The 19,647-nt window shown below is 38.4% G+C and overlaps 1 protein-coding gene across 1 annotated transcript; it reads left to right on the forward strand.

Moving 5' to 3' along the window:
* The first annotated feature begins 13,457 nt into the window (after positions 1 to 13,457).
* On the forward strand, positions 13,458 to 19,267 carry LOC118913444 (olfactory receptor 6J1-like). The gene is given in 5 exon segments (XM_036887463.2): positions 13,458 to 13,481; positions 17,080 to 17,364; positions 17,366 to 17,483; positions 17,486 to 17,662; positions 18,488 to 19,267. Coding segments are annotated over 5 exon segments (1,011 nt in total). The 3' UTR covers positions 18,895 to 19,267.
* The last annotated feature ends 380 nt before the right edge of the window (positions 19,268 to 19,647 follow it).

Genomic DNA, 19,647 nt, shown 5'->3' on the forward strand with positions numbered 1-19,647 from the left:
GTAACCACAAAATGGTTTCACAGTTTTGAAATGTTAACCATTGTTTTCTATGAGTATTTCTTACCCTTTCCAGGTATCTTATTCCTCCCACTGAATAAGAGTACTAGGAAAGAACTGTCATTGCAGAAGGCAGAGTAAAAACTTTTCAAGTTTAGGACTCAGGGCCTAGAAAAAACCTGGTGAGTTAGTGACAAGGCTTCTTATTTCTTGAGGATTCTGTATAACAGGAGAAAGAGGAGACCTGTAGGAAGAAAGGAGAGCTCAGAGCTAGTGGGTATCGGGGAGGGGGCATTGTACTCTGCCCTTCCCCAATCTTGGGCTGAGTCTGAGAGAGCAGATGACCAAACCCCACCTCAGATTGTGGGTGTGAGAACAGAAAGTTCTTGTGATTTGCTTGCTGGGAAGGGCTTGGGGCAGTGACAATACCACAGAGGATAAGTGGCTACATAAGGTTTCTAGGTGGGTGGGACCTTTGAGAGCAACAGAGAGTTTCCAACAACTCAGAGCAGTGCAGAAATAGAGCCATAGGTCTAGAGCATCTGAAAGGGGTGCATAGGTAGCAGGGAGAGCTGCCTAACCTGCAAGGTCCTCACCGATGACAGTAAGGAATGATGCGCCAGGACAGGAGGATGAAGAGGACAGATGGGCAAAGGAATGGACACTTCCTTGCTTCCTCCCATCTTCCTGAAAACTTAGCTACAACACTGAAGAAAAGTGCACTTATGGGAGAACCCAGAATTGAATGAGATTTAATTTCTACCATTAGGTTAATGGGGCATCTAGGGAAATTAAACCAAGTTTTAAAAATGTCAAGGAAGTTAAATTTTCTGTACATGAATTTCTGAACTGGGATTAGTATTTGCTCTATCTGGCATCAGTGTTACAAACCAATTAAAAAGTTAATAAAATGTACAAAGAAGTACATATATCAAATTACTGTAAGTAAACTTTGTAATCTAATTTAGATACTGAATCTTTCTCAATAAAAATGTGGCAGTGTCCCACTGCTCTGAGGGCTGGTGACTCTTGATTCATTAGCTCTGTGGTATACTGAAAAAGTCTTTAACCTCAAAGTCACATAAACCTGAGTATATAGACCAGTTCTGAAGTCTGCCAGCTGGTGACCCTTCTTTTTTGAGCCCCATTTTCCTCATATGTAGTAAGTACTCAATATCCATTAGTTTCCTTCCTTTCCCTTCTGATTTGTCTCACAGTGTTTCTGATGATCTAACTTGTGGATCATCTGTCATTACTATTATCATTAAATAATATTTATTATTATACCAAATTATTTAATTATTGTTAAATAAATTGGCCATTTTTGTTTTGAATCATTCTGGTTACATTGCAAATTAAAACCACAATGAGATATCACCTCACACCAGTAAGGATTGCCACTATCCAAAAGACAAACAACAACAAATGCTGGCAAGGTTGTGGAGAAAGGGGAACCCTCCTACACTGCTGGTGGGAATGTAAATTAGTTCAACCATTGTGGAAAGCAGTATGGAGGTTCCTCAAAAAGCTCAAAATAGAAATACCATTTGACCTAGGAATTTACCCTAAGAATGCATCAGCCCAGTTTGAAAAAGGCAGATGCACCCCTATGTTTATCGCAGCACTATTTACAATAGCCAAGAAATGGAAGCAACCTGTGTCCATTAGTAGATGAATGGATAAAGAAGATGTGGTACATATACACAATGGAATATTATTCAGCCATAAGAAGAAAACAAATCCTACCATTTGCAACAACATGGATAGAGCTAGAGGGTATTATGCTCAGTGAAATAAGCCAGGCAGAGAAAGACAAGTACCAAATGATTTCACTCATCTGTGGAGTATAAGAACAAAGAAAAACTGAAGAAACAAAACAGCAGCAGAATCACAGAACCCACGAGTGGACTAACAGTTACCAAAGGGAAAGGGACTGGGGAGGATGGGTGGGAAGGGAGGGATAAGGGTGGGGAAAAAGAAAGGGGGCATCATGATTAGCATGTATAATGCGGTGGGGGTCATGGGGAGGGCTGCACAACACAGAGAAGACAAGTAGTGATTCTACAACATCTTACTATGCTGATGGACAGTGACTGTAATGGGGATTTTTGGGGGGGACTTGGTGAAGGGGGGAGCCTAGTAAACATAATGTTCTGCATGTAATTGTAGATTAATGATAACAACAAAAAAGCAATGTCAAATTATAATAAAAGACTCTAGAAAAAAATTATTCTGGTTACATCTACTACTCTTCAATAATATGTTTATACTGCTTTTTAAAATCTAAGCAACATCTGTATTTCATTCTATGAAAGGTGCATAGTTTTGCTCACAGTAACCCCTTTTCTCTCAAATATCTCCTCAGAATTTTTAGTTTTATTTTATAGCTTTAAGTGATATAAATCTCAGTTTTTTGACTCATCATCTGTCTGGACAGTATCTCTAGGCTCTTGAGGGAGAAGAAGAAATCTGCATCCCTCCCTTTTTTCCACCAAGATTCCCTTTATGATGAGTTTTAGTAGTATCTGTTGAGACTTGCTTTGTGATTCTGTCAGTGATCAATTTTTGTAAATGATCTATGTGTTTCGAAAGGAGTGTATGTTCTCTAGCTTTTAGATACAGGAATTCTATATTCATGACACCAAGCTGTTAATTGTATTCATTTTCTTTACAACCTAACAAATATTTTTTCTGATATATCAGTTTCCCAGAAATGTGTTAAGTTTTCCTATTATGATTCTGATTTATCAGTTACTCTTTGTAGTTTTGTCACTTTTTTGCTTTTTATATTTTAAGGCTATGTGGGTAGACATGTACAGGTTCAGGATTATGTTTTCTTCCTTCTTTTATTGTATGGAATGACTCTCTTTATCCTTTACACTACTTTTCTGTTCTTTGCCTTAAAGTCTTCTTAGTCTAATATTAATACAGAAATACCAGCTTTCTTTGGTATGTCTTTTCCCATCCCTATATTTTATCAAACTTTTAGTAATACTATGTATTAGGTGTGTTTCCTTAAGTAGTTTACAGCTGATTTGTAATTGTGTCCATCCTGAGGATATCTCTTTTTTCACTAGGAGGTTTAATCTGTTATATTTATTGTGATTATTTATGTATTTGGTTCTATTTCTATTAAATTAGTTTGTACTTTTTACTATGCTTTTCCTTTATTCCCCTGTATTTTCTCTTCCCCCTTTCTTGTCTTCCATTGGATTGATCCAATTTTCTCAATTATTCATCTCTGACCCTCTGTGGATAAAGTGAAGATGGCTGTGGCCAGGATTTTCACCTGGTCCTGGTTGGCTAGACTCACTACACATGTGTGGGCAATAGTTGTTATTGACTCTATATAAAGAGTTCCACCCAGTGCTCTGGGTGACATGGTGGCATGGCTACAAGGCTGCAGGGGAGCAGAGACTGGAGTGGTGGCAGCGCCAAGGACAGGGACTGAGAAGGCTGTGAGGGTAGAGAGGCCCAGAGGCAGAGACCGGCTTGCTGCATGCAGACTCGGTCTGAGTGGATGGGATTCTACTGATTGACCTGCCACTGTGGGAATAAAGTTGGATATAAACCCTTTCACCCCAAGAACATTTCACTGTCATTTCTTTTGTCTCGTTGACTCCATAGTGAATTTGTCCAGGGCTGAAACCCATTGGCAAGACACCCTCATTTCTCCATTGTTATTTTGAAGTCATACATTTTATTTCTGTTCTTTTAGTAGTTACCTATTTGGGGTCTTCTGTGGTTCCATATGAATTTTAGAACTATTTTCTCTAGTTCGCTGATGAAGGCTGTTGGTATTTTATAGGGATTGCATTGAATCTGCACCATGCTATTGACTTTAATGCAGATATCTGGTGGTACTTGAGCATCCAGTTATATTTATGAATAAAGTTTTTGTTAAATAAAGGTGGTGGTGTGGGTTTTACAACCAAGTTGGATAGGTGTATTTCCATAAAAGCGCCGTCCCTTGAATGAGAGGGCCAAACTTTGACTCTGTTTAAGTGGGCTGGGTTTGTCAAGAGGTAGATTTATTTCTAGGGTGGGAGGGTATGATCTAGGCAGGCCAGTATCCATATATTATGTTTGCCAAAGTTAGAAAGTCTTTACTCTGGTGGTGATAGATTTCAGCATATTTTACCCTCTGGGTAGAGCTTCCTCTCAGTTGTCTTAACATTTTATTCTGTGTTTTGAAACTCAACAGTTACCTAAACAGAGATACTGCTTATCTCTCAGGTGTCAATATCCTTCATAGGAGCTCCTTCTATATCATTCATAGGTGATTCACAGATCATCCAGTCTTTAGAGAACAGGTCTCCAGCTTTAATCTAAGGGCAACAGATCCAACAACTATCTACTCTGTTCCTTGACAAGGTGAGGAGAGGAGCCCAACTGCTCCAACTATCTCAATGCCCTTTGTTTACTCATCTGCCTAGGATTCAGGGGGCTGTGAGCAGGTAATTTCTCCTAAAATAAGGTGTGTTTGGCTGCATTGATTGACATGTGCTGTATTGCTGGTGAGAATATTTTAAATTTGCTTATTGACCATTTGTTTTCTTTTTTCTGTAAATTACTCGTGCTTGATCATTGTCCATTATTTTTATTGTAGTATTGACCTGGTTGAAAAATATTTTGTTTTAATTTGTAAGAACTCTTTATACAGACTAGGAATCAAAAAAGAGACATAACTACAGATTCAATGTGATTTAAAAGAATTATAAAATCTTACATGGAATTTCGTGACAAAAACTTAAAATCATTTTTAAAAAAGATGTCGTCTTGCATAATGTAAATGCTGAGTAATGGTCATCATAATGTCATAGCCTGAATCGACCAGTTAAATACTGGAGACTAGAAATGTGATAAAAGGTTTAATAATAAAAAGGGGCAGAACCAGATAAAGTCACAATTACATTTTGTCTAATATTTCAAGGCCAGACCATTTCAATGTTATTTAAAGTACTCTAGGTCATAGAAGAAGATGGAAATCTCCATGATTCACTTTGTGAAAGCAACATAACTTTAATTTAAAACCTAAAAATAAAAGAAAAGGCTATAGAAAAACTTGTTTAGAATATAAGAGAACAATTCCTAAATTAAATGCTAGTAGAGAAAATTAAGTGTTCATCTAAAGGATAAAAAATCATGATCTGGAAAATTTATTCTAGGAATACAAGTGTATTCAATAAAATTTAACAACATAATCTATGACAATAACAAATTAAATAAAAAATAATGTGATCATGTCAACAGATGCTGAAAGTCATTTGATAAAACTTAGCAGCTACTTTTTAAAAAATTAAGGTATCATTGATATAGAGTCTTATGAAGGTTTCACATGAGCAACATTGTGGTTTCAACATTCACTCATATTATCGATTTCCCCCAACCCTGCCCCATTGCAGTAACTATCTGTCAGCATAGTAAGATGCTACAAAGTCATTACTTGTCTTCTCCATGCTGTACTGCCTTCTTCCCTGTGACCTACCTATATTGTGAGTTAGCAGCCATTCTTAATTTAAAAACTATAAAAATAGGGATAGAAGCAGACTTCTTAAATATAGCAAAACCAATTACCAGACACACCAGTAGAGCTGATTGATATGTGGTTTTAATTAAAATGGGAACCAAATAAGGATGATTACTTTGACATTATTTGATATTATCTTGTAGGTTTCTAACAGATACAATCACAGAAAATGAAATAGCTTGTTGAGACTTTGGAAGAGAAGAGATAAACACCTTTCTTCAAGCTGGTAACGTGACTGTATAAAACCAAAGAAATTTTAGTAAAATATCACTAGAGTTAATAAGGAAAAAATAAATGGGAAAAATAATGTATTCACAGCAAGAACCATAAAATGCTTGCTTGCTTTAAACAAGAAAAGTAACATCTTTATGAAGAAAATTATTTTACACAAAACCTGAACAAATGGAAAGATATACCATGCTCTTGGGAAGTCTTAATATTAATGAAGTTGATTCTTTCAATTGTAAATCCAATGGAATTATAATTAGAATACTAACCTGTGTATGTTAAAATAAACTTACATTTAAATAAAAGAATAAGTGCCTCAGAATAAAGAGTATTTTCCTTGCAGAAACATTAAAAATTAAAAATTAGCAATAATATGGTTGCCTTCCTTCATCTAGGAATGTACTTGAAAGCTACATTGCAAATTAGGATAACAGTGGTATAAAAATAGTAAGGAGATTGGTGGAATAGAATGGAGGTTCCAAAATAGATCTCATTATGTATGAGACTATAATATATACGAAAAGTTGTACTGAAATCAAATGGTAAAATGAGGAACCTTTTAGTAAGTGGCGATGGTATAGCTGGCTACCTACCTACCTGGAAGACATTAATTTCCTTTGTGTAAAAAGGACTCTGTGGTTCTACAAAGACAATTTCCTTCTGTCTTAGTTATTTTGTTTTCAATCAAGACTGGTGGAAATGAAACATAATTTCATTTTCTTTTAGCTTTTTATTTTGACATGGGATTTATAGACAGTTGTAAGGATAGTACAAAGTATTCTCATATACCCTTCACCAAGATTTCCCAATATGTTAACATTGTACCACATTTACTTTATCTTTTCCTCTCCTGACATATTTTTCTTAATATAGGTGAGTTTCATGTTTTTAATTCCAACATATATAGTTTCTTTAAACATAAATGGGATCATATTATCCAAATTATTTGGCAACTGCTCCCAAATATTTGGCAACTGTTCCCAAGTATTTGGCAAATATTTTCAATCAGCCATCTCTCTATATGTATACATATATACATACATAATACACACACACACATATATACTTTATTTTTAACATCATAAATGTATATTTATTTTCAATTAAGCTATTATTACATGCAATGATATATGAATCTATTGTGGCTTATAAAACCTTTGTTTTGTTAATAAAGCTAAAGCTTTGCTTCACCACCACCTCCATTCTCAGACTTTAAAAGACTTTCTATGTAAATATACTTTCATCTAATTCATTCTTTTCATGGTTGCATAGTATGCCATAAGAAGATAAAACATTGTTTATCCAATTCCATTCAGTGGATATGAGGGCTATTTCCATTAAAAAAACCCATGAACTGTTATGTTGCAACACACATCTGGGTACATCTATCTTTGAGAACATGTTAAAGTATTTCTGTAAAAAATGTTACTAGAAGCAGAACTATGGGATTAAAATTACAGGTATTTAATTCTTCATTTTTAAAGGTAACACAGTTGTATGATAAAACATCCAAGCATTATAGAAAGGTAAGCAGTGAAAGGTGAAGTGCATTTATTACTCCTGACACTGGTCACCCAGGAAACAGCTGTAAACAATTTTTGTGACTACTTTCAGAGGTAGTCTGAGAATGGGTGAGCATTTTATGCCATTGGAACCATATTATGCACATTATTCTGTATCTTTTTTTCATCTAGCAATATATATTAGAGATTATTATATATCAATGCACAAAGATTTACATAATTCTTTGTATAGCTCCATATTATTCTACTGATCTATTTATATATACATCATAACTTAGTTAACCAGTTCCTTGATGATATTGTTTTTTCTAATCTTTTATTACAACAAAGAATGTGCAACAGTACCCTTTTACATGAATGTTTTGTAAATATGTACAAGATAGTCTGTAATACAAATTTCTAGAAATTTAACTGCTAGAAAGGGTAGAGTCAAAGAGCATGTAATTATATTTTGGATTTGGATAGATGCTACCACAGTCCATTCTTAAACTGTTGTGTCAATTGTACTCCCCCAACAGAGTATGAAAGTAACCATTTCACCCAACCCTTGAGGGCACTGAATAGACTCTGTTGGGGGAGTACAACTTTAAATTTTATAATAGGGAAAAATATAACTTCTATTTTAATATTTCATGAATTACTAGTAAGGTTGAGCATATTTTCATACATTAATTGATACTTTCTTTTTCTTTGGATTGTCTAATCCTTTTATTCTTTACCTACTAAAGTGATTAGCATGAAAAATAAATCTTCCTTCCATGTTTGTCCCCCAGATACCTCTACTGATACTTCCAGTGCTAACAATGGAAGCCTCTGCAGAGTAGAGGCTTCCATTGTTAGCACTGTTTTATGTGTACTCCAGAGATATTCAATGTGTATATAAACATACATATTATTTTTTATTTAATATATTTTATTGAGCTATAATTTACATTTAAAAAGTCCACCCATTTTAAGTATACAGTTTTGATGAATGAATACACCTGTGTAACTGCCATCATAATCAATATATAGAATATTTCCATCACTTCAGGCTCCCACCCCTGACTCACACCTGTCTATCCCTGGGCCCAGGCCACCACTGATCTGCTTTTCATCTCTATGGATTACTTTTGCCTATTTTAGAATATTATATAAATAAAATCACAGGACATGTAATCTTCAGTGTCTACTTCTTTTGCTTTCCATAATGATTTTGAGATGCATCTATGTTGTGTATTTCAGTAGTTCATTCCTTTTTACTGCTGAATAGTATTCCATTGTTTGTACAACCATGATTTGTGGATCCATTCACCTGTTGATGGAAATCTGGATTGTTTCTACTTTTGGCTACTATGAATAAAATGGCTATGAGCATTCACATACAAGTCTGTTGGCAAAAATTTGTTTTATTTCTCTTAAGTAACACCTATGATTAGAATTGCTGGATTGTATGGTAAGTATATGTTTAACATTATAAGAAACTGGAAAATTATTTTCAGAATGGTTGTCCCAGTTTACATTCCCACCAGTGGGGAGAGTGGGCATCCTTGTCTTGTTCCCGATCTTAAAGGAAAAGCTTTCAGCTTCTCGCTGTTCAGTATGATGTTGGCTGTGGGTTTGTCATATACGGCCTTTATTATGTTGAGGTACTTGCCCTCTATACCCATTTTGTTGAGAGTTTTTATCGTGAATGGATGTTGAATTTTGTCAAATGCTTTTTCAGCATCTATGGAGATGATCATGTGGTTTTTGTCCTTCTTTTTGTTGATGTGGCAGATGATGTTGATGGATTTTCGTATGTTGTACCATCCTTGCATCCCTGGGATGAATCCCACTTGGTCATGGTGTATGATCCTTTTGATATATTTTTGAATTTGGTTTGCTAATATTTTGTTGAGTATTTTTGCATCTATGTTCGTCAGGGATATTGGTCTGTAATTTTCCTTTTTTCTGGTGTCTTTGCCTGGTTTTGGTATTAGAGTGATGATGGCCTTGTAGAATGAGTTTGTAAGTATTCCCTCCTCTTTACATTTTGGAAAACTTTGAGGAGGATGGGTATTAGGTCTTCACTAAATGTTTGACAAAATTCAGCGGTGAAGCCATCTGGTTCAGGTGTTTTGTTCTTAGGTAGTTTTTTGATTACCAGTTCAATTTCATTGCTGTTTCATTGTCTGTTCAAATTTTCTGTTTCTTCCTTGGTCAGCCTTGGAAGGTTGTATTTTTATAGAAAGTTGTCCATTTCTTCTAGGTTATCCAGTTTGTTAACATATAATTTTTCATAGTATTCTCTAATAATTCTTTGTATTTCTGTGGTGTCCATAGTGAATTTTTTCCTTTCTCATTTCTGATTCTGTTTATGTGTGTAGACTCCCTTTTGTTCTTGTTAAGTCTGGCTAGGGGTTTATCTATTTTGTTTGTTTTCTCAAAGAATCAGCTCTTGCTTTCATTGATTCTTTCTATTGTTTTATTCTTCTCTATTTTATTTATTTCTGCTCTAATCTTTATTATGTCCCTCCTTCTACTGACTTTGGGCCTCACTTGTTCTTCTTTTTCTAGTTTCATTAATTGTGAGTTTAGACTGTTCATATGGGATTGTCCTTTCCTGAGGTAGGCCCATATTGCAGTATACTTTCCTCTTAGCACGGCCTTTCTGTGTCCCACAGACTTTGCGGTGTTGAATTATTGTTGTCATTTGTCTCCATATATTGCTTGATCTCTGTTTTTATTTGGTCATTGATCCATTGGTTATTTAGGAGAATGTTGTGAAGCCTCCATGTGTTTGTGGGATTTTTCATTTTCTTTGTGTAATTTATTTCTAGTTTCATACCTTTGTGATCTGAGAAACTGGTTGGTACAATTTCAATCTTTTTGAATTTACTGAGGCTCTTTTTGTGTCCTAGTATGTGGTCTATTCTGGAAAATGTTCCATGTGCACTTGAGAAGAATGTGTATCCTGCTGCTTTTGGGTGTAGAGTTCTGTAGATGTCTGTTAGGTCCATCTGTTCTAATGTGTTGTTCATTGCCTCTGTGTCCTTACTTATTTTCTGTCTGGTTGATTTGTCCTTCAGAGTGAGTGGAGTGTTGAAGTCTCCTAGAATGAATGCATTGCATTCTATTTCTCCTTTTAATTCAGTTAGTATTTGTTTCACATATGTAGGTGCTCCTGTGTTGGGAACATAGAGATTTATAATGGTTATATCTTCTTGTTGGATTGACCCCTTTATCATTATGCAATGTCTTTCTTTGTCTCTTGTGACTTTCTTTGTTTTGAAGTCTATTTTGTCTGATACAAGTACTGCAACTCCTGCCTTTTTCTCTCTATTAGTTGCATGAAATATCTTTTTCCATCCCTTCATTTTTAGTCTGTATATGTCTTTGGGTTTAAAGTGAATCTCTTGAAGGCAGCGTATAGATGGGTCTTGTTTTTTATCCATTCAGTGACTCTATGTCTTTTGATTGGTGCATTCAGTCCATTTACATTTAGGGTGATTATCCATAGGTATGTACTTATAGCCATCGCAGACTTTAGATTCTTGGTTACCAAAGGTTCAAGGTTAACTTCCTTACTATCTAAGAGTCTAACTTAACTCACTTAGTATGCTATTACAAACACAATCTAAAAGTTCTTTTCTTTTTCTCCTCCTTTTTCTTCCTCCTCCATTCTTTATATATTAGATATCATATTCTGTACTGTTTGTCTATCTCTTGATTGACTTGGGGATAGTTAATTTAATTTTGTATTTGCTTAGTAATTAGCTGTTCTACTTTCTTTTCTGTGGTTTTATTTCCTCTGGTGACAGCTATTAAACATTAGGAACACTTCCATCTATAGCAGTCCTTCCAAAATAGACTGTACAGATGGTTTGTGGGAGGTAGATTCTCTCAGCTTTTGCTTATCTGGAAATTGTTTAATTCCTCCTTCAAATTTAAATGATAATCTTGCTGGATAAGGTAATCTTGGTTCCAGGCCCTTCTGCTTCATGGCATTAAATAAATCATGCCACTCCCTTTTGGACTGTAAGGTCTCTGCTGAGAAGTCTGATGTTAGCCTGATGGGCTTTCCTTTGTATGTGATCTTATTTCTCTCTCTGGCTGCTTTTAATAGTCTGTCTTTATCCTTGATCTTTGCCATTTTAATTACTATGTGTCTTGGTGTTGTCTTCCTTGGGTCCCTTGTGTTGGGAGATGTGTGGATCTCCATGGCATGGGAGACTATCTCCTTCCCCAGATTGGGGAAGTTCTCAGCAATTACCTCCTCAAAGACACTTTCTATCCTTTTCTCTTTCTCTTCTTCTTCTGGTACCCCTATAAAGCGAATATTGTTCCATTTGGATTGGTCACACAGTTCTCTCAATATTCTTTCATTCTTAGAGATCCTTTTGTCTCTCTGTACCTCAGCTTCTTTGTATTCCTCTTCTCTAGTTTCTATTTCACTTATCGTCTCCTCCACCATATCCAATCTGCTTTTAATACCCTCCATTGTGCTCTTCAATGATTGGATCTCTGACCAGAATTCATTCCTGAGTTCTTGAATATCTTTCTGTATCTCCATGAGCATGTTAATGATTTTTATTTTGAGCTCCCTTTCAGGAAGAGTCATGAAGTCCATGTCATTTAAATCTTTCTTGGGAGTTGTATTAATAATTTTACTCTGGACCAGGTTCTTTTTGGTGTTTCATATTTGTATATGATGCCCTCTAGTGCCCAGAAGCTCTACTCTCTGGAGCTGCTCAGCTGCTGAAGCAATGTCGGGGGTTGCAGGGGAGTGGTATTGGTGCCTTGGTGGAGTAAAGAGCTGTTTCCTGCTTCCCAGATGCTATGCCTGTCTCCACTGTCTGAACCAGTGGGCTGAGCACAGAGGTTTAAGCTTTTGTCCCAGAGCAGCCAGATCTGGATCCCTGCTTTCCACAAATGGCTGGAATCTCAGTCTCTCCAGGAATTCTACTTGTCTTAGCTTTCCAACCCTGTAATCATGAGAGTATCATGAAAGCACCATGAAATATAGGTTTGTGCTCCCAGAGCAGATCTCCAGAGTTAGGTATTCAACAGTCCCAGACCTCCACTCCCTCCCCTGCTCCATTTCTCTTCCCCCCACTGGTGAGCTGGGGTGTGGAAAGGGCTTGGGCCACAGTTTTGGTATGTTACCCTGTTCGGTGAGGTCTGCTCTTTTCTCCAGGTCTATGCAGTCTGGCTCAGTCCTCTTTCCTGTTGCTCTCTCAGGCCTAGTGGTATTAATTATATTTTCATACTATATGCAGTTTTAGGAGGAAGCCTCTGTCTCACCTCCCACTCTGCCATCTTTAATCCTGTCTCCAGGACACTTTCTATTCTGGAGGGGATGGCATTTCTTCCCACAGTGCAAGCCATCGCAGTGTTCTGAAGGGGAGCGGCAGAGCTAAGCATGGGCTTAAGCTATCGAGGACACTATTTTGGCTTTACTGCCATAACACCAGTGAAGTGTTTTCCTAATACAAATAAACACAGTTTGTTCCCAAAATTAAATCAGATAATAGCTGGTAGTTTAAAAAAGGACTTATCTTGGCTTCTAGACATTGTATTTTCAAAAAAAACATTTGGGTTCAAGCACATTAGAGCACTCTATTACATATTTCTTTCTTTAAATGTGTTTTTTTGTCACAGAGGAATCAACAGAGGAATAAAGCATTGAGGGGGGAATGACAGTGTCACCCAAGGGTAGGGCTGGGGAATCTGTCCCTCCCTTCTGAAGGGGCAAGGTGTGTCTGAAGATGGGTGGGTCATGTTTAAAGAGGGAGTCATGTTAACAAAAGTACTTGAACGATGAACATTTCATTATGACATTTTACTAATTTGCAGGGAAAGTTGGACTGCTTAGCCCAGAAATGCTCTTCCCAGTAGTGCACTCCCTCTGCCCTCTTCCTCCTAGGGTGAACCACTTGCTGACATATCTTGCCCTTTGTAAAAGAGAAGAGTGTTCTTTCAGCTCAGTCAGTGGATTTTTACTCTGGAGAAGTCTTAGGAAGCAGACAGTACTTTAGAAAGACATAAACATTCCTCCCTAGTCATGCTGCCTGTCAGGGAGTAGACAGTGATCTGCCTACAGGATGAGCCCAAAGCCATCCCAAGGAGCAGCCATCCTGGATAAAATCTTCCTTCCTAGGACAGAGTCCCTGGGAACTGTGAGACTACGGCAATCATGAGGTGTGCTTCCTGCCTCTATGGCCAGGATCTGCCGCCAGCCGGTGAGGAAGGCAAGTCATGAACACAGCAGTAGAGACACCCCAGAGGTGCTATGGGGCTTGGGTACTTGTACTTGCCAGGAACATAGATGTGACATTGCATTTTCTAAAATGGGTGGTCCCAAACTGGTAGTTCCTAACCCTTTTGAGTCACAAAGCCATTTGAGGATTTGACTCTTCCCACCCCTTCCCAATTTACAAAGACTCACTATTTTGCATATAATTTATGAGATTTCCCAGAGCACCCTGAGGCTCATCTATGGTCCTTTGGCTCTAAACCATAGACTCCTGGGGGCAAGCACTGGGCTTGTTCTCTGTTGTGTGTTCAGCACCTACTGAAAGTGCCTGAGGTACGGGAGGTGTAATAATGTTTGCTGGGCAGTAAAGGGCAGAAGCAAAGCTGCACCTGCCTGACGGCCAGGCTAGGGTATGCAAATGTCACAGCATCAGCGCCTCTAGGGGCTTCCAGAGTGACTTTCCTGGCACTATTACTGACATTTGAAGCCAGGGCTGAAGGAGTGGGAGCCCTTCACTGTCTAACCCTCCATTCCTCACCTAGTCTTGTGATCTGAGATATGTAGTCAGTGGTGGTCACAGGGAAGAGATAAGTAATATTTCACATTGCTCCCTAGTTTTTGCCGTGGCTTTCATATCAGTTTATTCTAAATGCTTCTCTGAAGTCAATCACTCAGTTATTTATGTGTGCTGCATATACTGAGCATCTTAGGGTCTGATGTGTTCCAGGAGGGTGTTTGATCAATCAGTGCTGAGGTAATTGAATCTAAAAGAGGATCAAAGTTCTAGTTCCTTTAACCCCTGGGAGAGTCCTCATTTTATATGCATAGATTGAGGGGGCACTTCTTCCCTCTGCTGCAGAATTCAAGCTCCTAACATGCGCGGATGCTCAGGGAGAATGCCAAGGGTGCCAGGCTGGGAGTGGATGTTATCTAATCTTCCCAGCTGCACTAGAACTCTAAACCTTGCCCAACAAAATTTGTTGCTGGTCTTGTTTGGTAATAGACATTTTGCCTTGGTTTGTCTGTTTGTTTTTTTAATTGTCCAATGACTTTTTCTTCATTCTTGTTCTTCATAACTCTTCATATATTTGGCAGTGTTGATGCTCCTACCATCTTGATTGCTCCTTGCGTGCTTGCTAACTGCATGATGCTGTTTGTGTTGGCCTGCTTTCTGACTACCCCTCCTGCTCCTCGTGGTGAGTCCTTCTCCTGCCTTTTCACTGAAGACTTTCACTGAGGGTCCATCCTTTTCTTCTTCTTTACAAACACTTCTCCAGAGTATATGGTTTCACATCCATTTGATTACTCACTGCTGGTGATTCTTCACTGAGTCTCTCTCATGTCCCTGACATGGTACTAGGCTTAGGGAATACCAAGATGAATGAAATCCAGTTTCCGCCTTCAGGGGTTCATGTGATGATAAGTAGTAGCCTAACCCAGTACCTCTCTCTACTCATGTTCCAGGGCTCATTGCCCTCTAGGTAGACTCTAAGTTATTTATGCATGCTCAGTTTTAATTTCACATCTTACATGAATCTTTTGCCTGCATGTCTATCCTTCACTAGTTTTCTTCTTTTCCAAATTGTTCTAGTCAGGAGAGCTGGGTTTTATTCCTTCAACAGCTTTGTCACCTTGGGCAACTCATTTGATCTGTGTTGAACTTAATATCTCCATCTGTGGAATGAGGAGGCTGTAGCACTAGGATCCTTCCATCTGCAAAATTCCATGGTTCTATGATCATACACAATCAGAAGGAGGTGGCGGCTAATATAAAATAACAATTATAGTGGAGCTAATGATTTTTTAAAACTTATGAGTGGGATCCTCATGAGAGTTGCTAGGACATCATGAAGTTGTTTGTTGGTTCTGGAAAAAATTTGCCCTCATCACCTACTATAATTAGCCAATTGCCAAACTATTAACATGATCAGGTAAAGGGAAGGCAGGCACGGGAGGGGCTGTTAGTTGTTAGTGGTGGTTAAAGTAGGATAAGGTGGCAGCCTTAAACTTTCTGGAAGGATTGCCCTCATACAGATATTGTACTAAGGTGATTGACCTTTATAGTAAATTTGTGCATTAATCCATGTGTTTATGAATGTCATTCACATTAAATAAATTTTTGTAGAGTAAAAGTTCTGCTTTGGATCTTAAAAAATAACTCTGTTTTTAGTTAGTAAGTTTTTTCTGTTATTAGAAAGTGATATTATTTTCTTAGTCACTGATATTTTGAATTTAAAAAACAGAGGTCCATTCAAACCAGATAACTAAAGACAGATTTGTGTATATGTAAAATGGTGAAATATATGGCAATGAAAACACTGAATGATTGAATCTTTCAAATGCAATATTTGAACAAAAGATGCCAAATATAAAACAATGCACAGCACAGTATAATGTTCCATTTATATAAATTTAAAAAATAGGCAAAAGTAACCCATGGTGTTAGAAGTCAGGATAAAGATTAACTTTAGGATGGAGGAAGGCAGCCTGAGATAGGCTCTGTTTCTTGGCTGTCTGTATTGTTCTGCTGGTGATTTTGTGTGTATTTTTTCCAATACCATCTTGCCTTAATCACTCAAGTTTTATAAGTCGATCTCTGCTAGGGCAAATTCTCTTTCCTTTTTACATTCAACAATGTCTTGATGATTGTGGGACCTTTGATAATTTATATTTTGACCCCAAAATGGACCATGTTACAACTAGTTTATAATTTGTTTTTAAAAAACTTAATAATAATAATACATTGTGAATATCTTTCCTTTACATGTTATTATAAGATAATTTGTAATGGCTGCATGATATGTTATTGTTTAAATGTTCCATCATTTATTTATTCCATTCCCAGTTTTGGGATACTTAATTTATTGCCTAATTTTCATCATTATAAGCAATTCTGTAGTAAACGTTCTTGTCGCAAAATCTTTCTAACACATTTATAATTACTTCCTCAGTCTAAGGATTTGCTCAATTTTAAGTATTTGATACTGTTAAATTAGTTAAATGGGGGGATGGACCATCAGACTGAGGTGGCTCTAATGCCATGGTAGAAAACTAAAATGTAAGCCCGTCAATGCCTCAAAGTTAGGAAATGGAAACTTGGGGACAACCAATCACAAGCAGCCAACAGGGCTATCAGCTACAGCCCATCAATAATTTCCTTGTTTTGCTCCCTCCTTTTCTCTGTAAAAGTCTTTCTCCAGCTCCTGCCAATGGAGAACTCCTAACCACTTCTTGTTAGGCGTTGCCCCATTCCAAATGATTTTGCTCAAATAAACTCTTAGAATTTATAATATGCTTCAGTTTATCTTTTAGCAATATAAATTGCTAGATTATTTTTTAGGAAGTTCATATGGACTGTGTGAGGGTGTAGTTCTCAAGGCAGGCATCCTTGTTAACAGTGAACATTATCATTAAAACATTTTTCTTTCTGATTTGATAGACAAATAATTTAAAACCAAGTTAAATTTGGATTGCATATCTAATTTGGATTAACACATACTCTGTTCCTATTTTTCTAGTCATGGAGGTTCACCCACTGAGCATTCCTCTAAGTCCTTTTCCCTTTTGTTCCATTAGAGGAATAGGACCAGGCCCTCCAGGTCCCTGGAGAGTCAGACTGCCAAGGTCCCGAGTTTATTTTGCAGGGATTTCCTCTCAGCAGTCAGGTGGAGCTGCTGTGCCTGCTGCTCCTGCTCCTGTTCCAGCAGTTGCTCCCAGAGACACTGCTCATCATCTCCTTTGTGCTGTCTTACGCCTTCCTCCACACCCCCATGGGCTCCTTCCTGTGCAGCCTCTCTATACTGGACATCTTCGTCACCTCAGTCAGTTCTCCAAAACTGTTGGCCAACTTGGTATCTGGGGAAAAAAGCCATCTCCTTTGCTGGGTGTATCACTCAGTGCTATTTGTACTTCTTCCTGGTATGGCAGTGTCTTCTGCTGACAGTCGTGTCAGATGATCACTGTATTACCATCTGCTACCTACTGTGGTACAGGTCTGCATTGAGACTACTGTGATCTCTTGGGTGGAAGCCTTCCTATTTGTGCTCTTTCCAACCATCCTCATTTTCCAGATGCCCTTCTGTGGTCCCTCCATTATTAACCACTTCTTCTATGACAGTGGGCTCTTGCTGACCCTCGCTTGTGCACACACCACTACCACTGAGCCTTTGCTTTTTCATATACAGCAACAATATATAGCAGTAATAGCACAACTCCTTTTGGGTTCCCAGACCCGATTCCAACATGCATGTGTGGGAGGGGTCTTCCCATGCTCAACACCAAGCCATCCTTGAACACCGGCAGGGTGTCCAAGAATTCAACTTAATTCTGATTCTGTCTGCCCGGAGACAGCACTGTATTCACCAGGTTAAGGGCTCTGTCCAGCAAGACTGCCCTCCAGCCCCCACTCCAGATGCCAGTCACAAGCCCCAGGCAGTTACCTATGCCTCTGATCAAGCAGGTACAGATTGGAGGTTCCCACAACCTCCCCCTTAGGTATGATTAATTTGCCAGAGTGGCTCACAGAACTCAGGAAAACACATGTTTACCAGTTTAATAAAGGATAGTGTGAAGTATACACATTAACAGCCAGATGAAGAGATACACAGGGCAAGGTCCCAGAAAAGGAGTTTCTGTCCTCTTGGAGCTTGGGGTCTAGCTTGGTGGCACACGGAAGCATTCTGGTTCTCCATGTGTGGAACCTCTTTCTGACAGAGAAGCAGGATCCAAGAGAGTGATAAGTTATTCTCAGAGGTTTTTGTGAGCCCTTCATTGCCTAGTCAAGATTGACTAAATCGTTGGCCATTGGCAGATTCAGCGTCCGGTCCCTGTGCTTGGGTGGGGTCCAAAGTCTCATTAACATGACAAGACACCCATTTCACCTTTAAGGCTCTGAAGTGTTTTCAGGAACTGTGGATGAAGACCAGATATACCTGGGAAATATATATTTGGTCAAATATATATTTCTTATAACTCATTATATCACAGAGCCAGTGGATTTTCTGCTTGCACCCATGGTCATCCTCTGCCTCATAGTCCTTGTGTCCTATTCCTATATGCACATCATTTTGACAACTGTGCACATCCCTTCTGCAAGTGGAAGGATGAAGACTTTATTCAATACCTGTGCTTTCCACCTGACCATAGTCATGATTTCTGGTGGTATCACAGTATTTACCTATGTAACTCCCTCACAGAAAGAATACCTGGAGATCAGCAAGGTCCCTTCAGTACTGAGCAAGGTTGTGGTTCAATTCCTTAGTGCCACAGGGTACATATACTTGAGGAATGACATGGTGTTAGGCGTCCTCAGGGATGACTGGGTCAGGGTTCCAGCAGTTTTAGAAAAGAGGATGAGGACAATGTTGAGGAACAGATTGTCCTCCAACAAAGACCACTAGGAAGGGATAGGTCCTCTTCCTCTTCATCACCACATGTCCCTTGTACAAATCCTTAGGAGTAGAAAGACAGGACTTGCCTTAGCAAAATGGTGAATAGCTAAAGGATCCTGAGTGGTCTACTGTGGCAGTAAGACTGAGCTTAGAGACGAGGACTTGGACTCAGGCCTTGGTTCTAACTTGAATACTATGGCCACAGCTGTGTCACTGTGTCACTAGCCACTCTGGCCCTCAGTGCTCTCATCTGAAGTATGTCAGGGCTGAACTTAATCTCTAAGTCCCATCCATGCTGAGTGTTCTAAGAATTACAGAAGGGCTGTGCAGCCTGTGTCCTATTCAAATCTCCAACAGGTTTGGCCCCATTTCCTCATGGATCTTGAGCACAACTCTTCTATCAGCTTGACAAAAAGTCCTTCCTGGTCCCCTCTGCATGTATCATTCCATCTTCTCTAGGAAAAACCTTCATTATTCTCCAATCCACTGTTATATGCTATAATCCCTGTTTATCCTCAGTGGGGATCTATAATGATTATGGTGAATATATATAGTCTGTGTTACTTTAAAATACTGCTTCCTGTAATAGAACATGTTCGTAATAACCAACATGCTCACATTCTTATGCAAGACACAGTCCTGTTCCTCAGCCGCAAATTGTTGCTGGGCAGCTGCATCAGGGCAGGTCTCTCACTAAACACTAGGTGAAACCAGGACAGGAGAGGATTCTTGACTCTGATCAAGAAAGAATTCTTGGCCAGG

This window comes from Manis pentadactyla, chromosome 11 (genome assembly GCF_030020395.1).
Source record: "Manis pentadactyla isolate mManPen7 chromosome 11, mManPen7.hap1, whole genome shotgun sequence".
Classification (NCBI taxonomy): Eukaryota; Metazoa; Chordata; class Mammalia; order Pholidota; family Manidae; genus Manis; species Manis pentadactyla.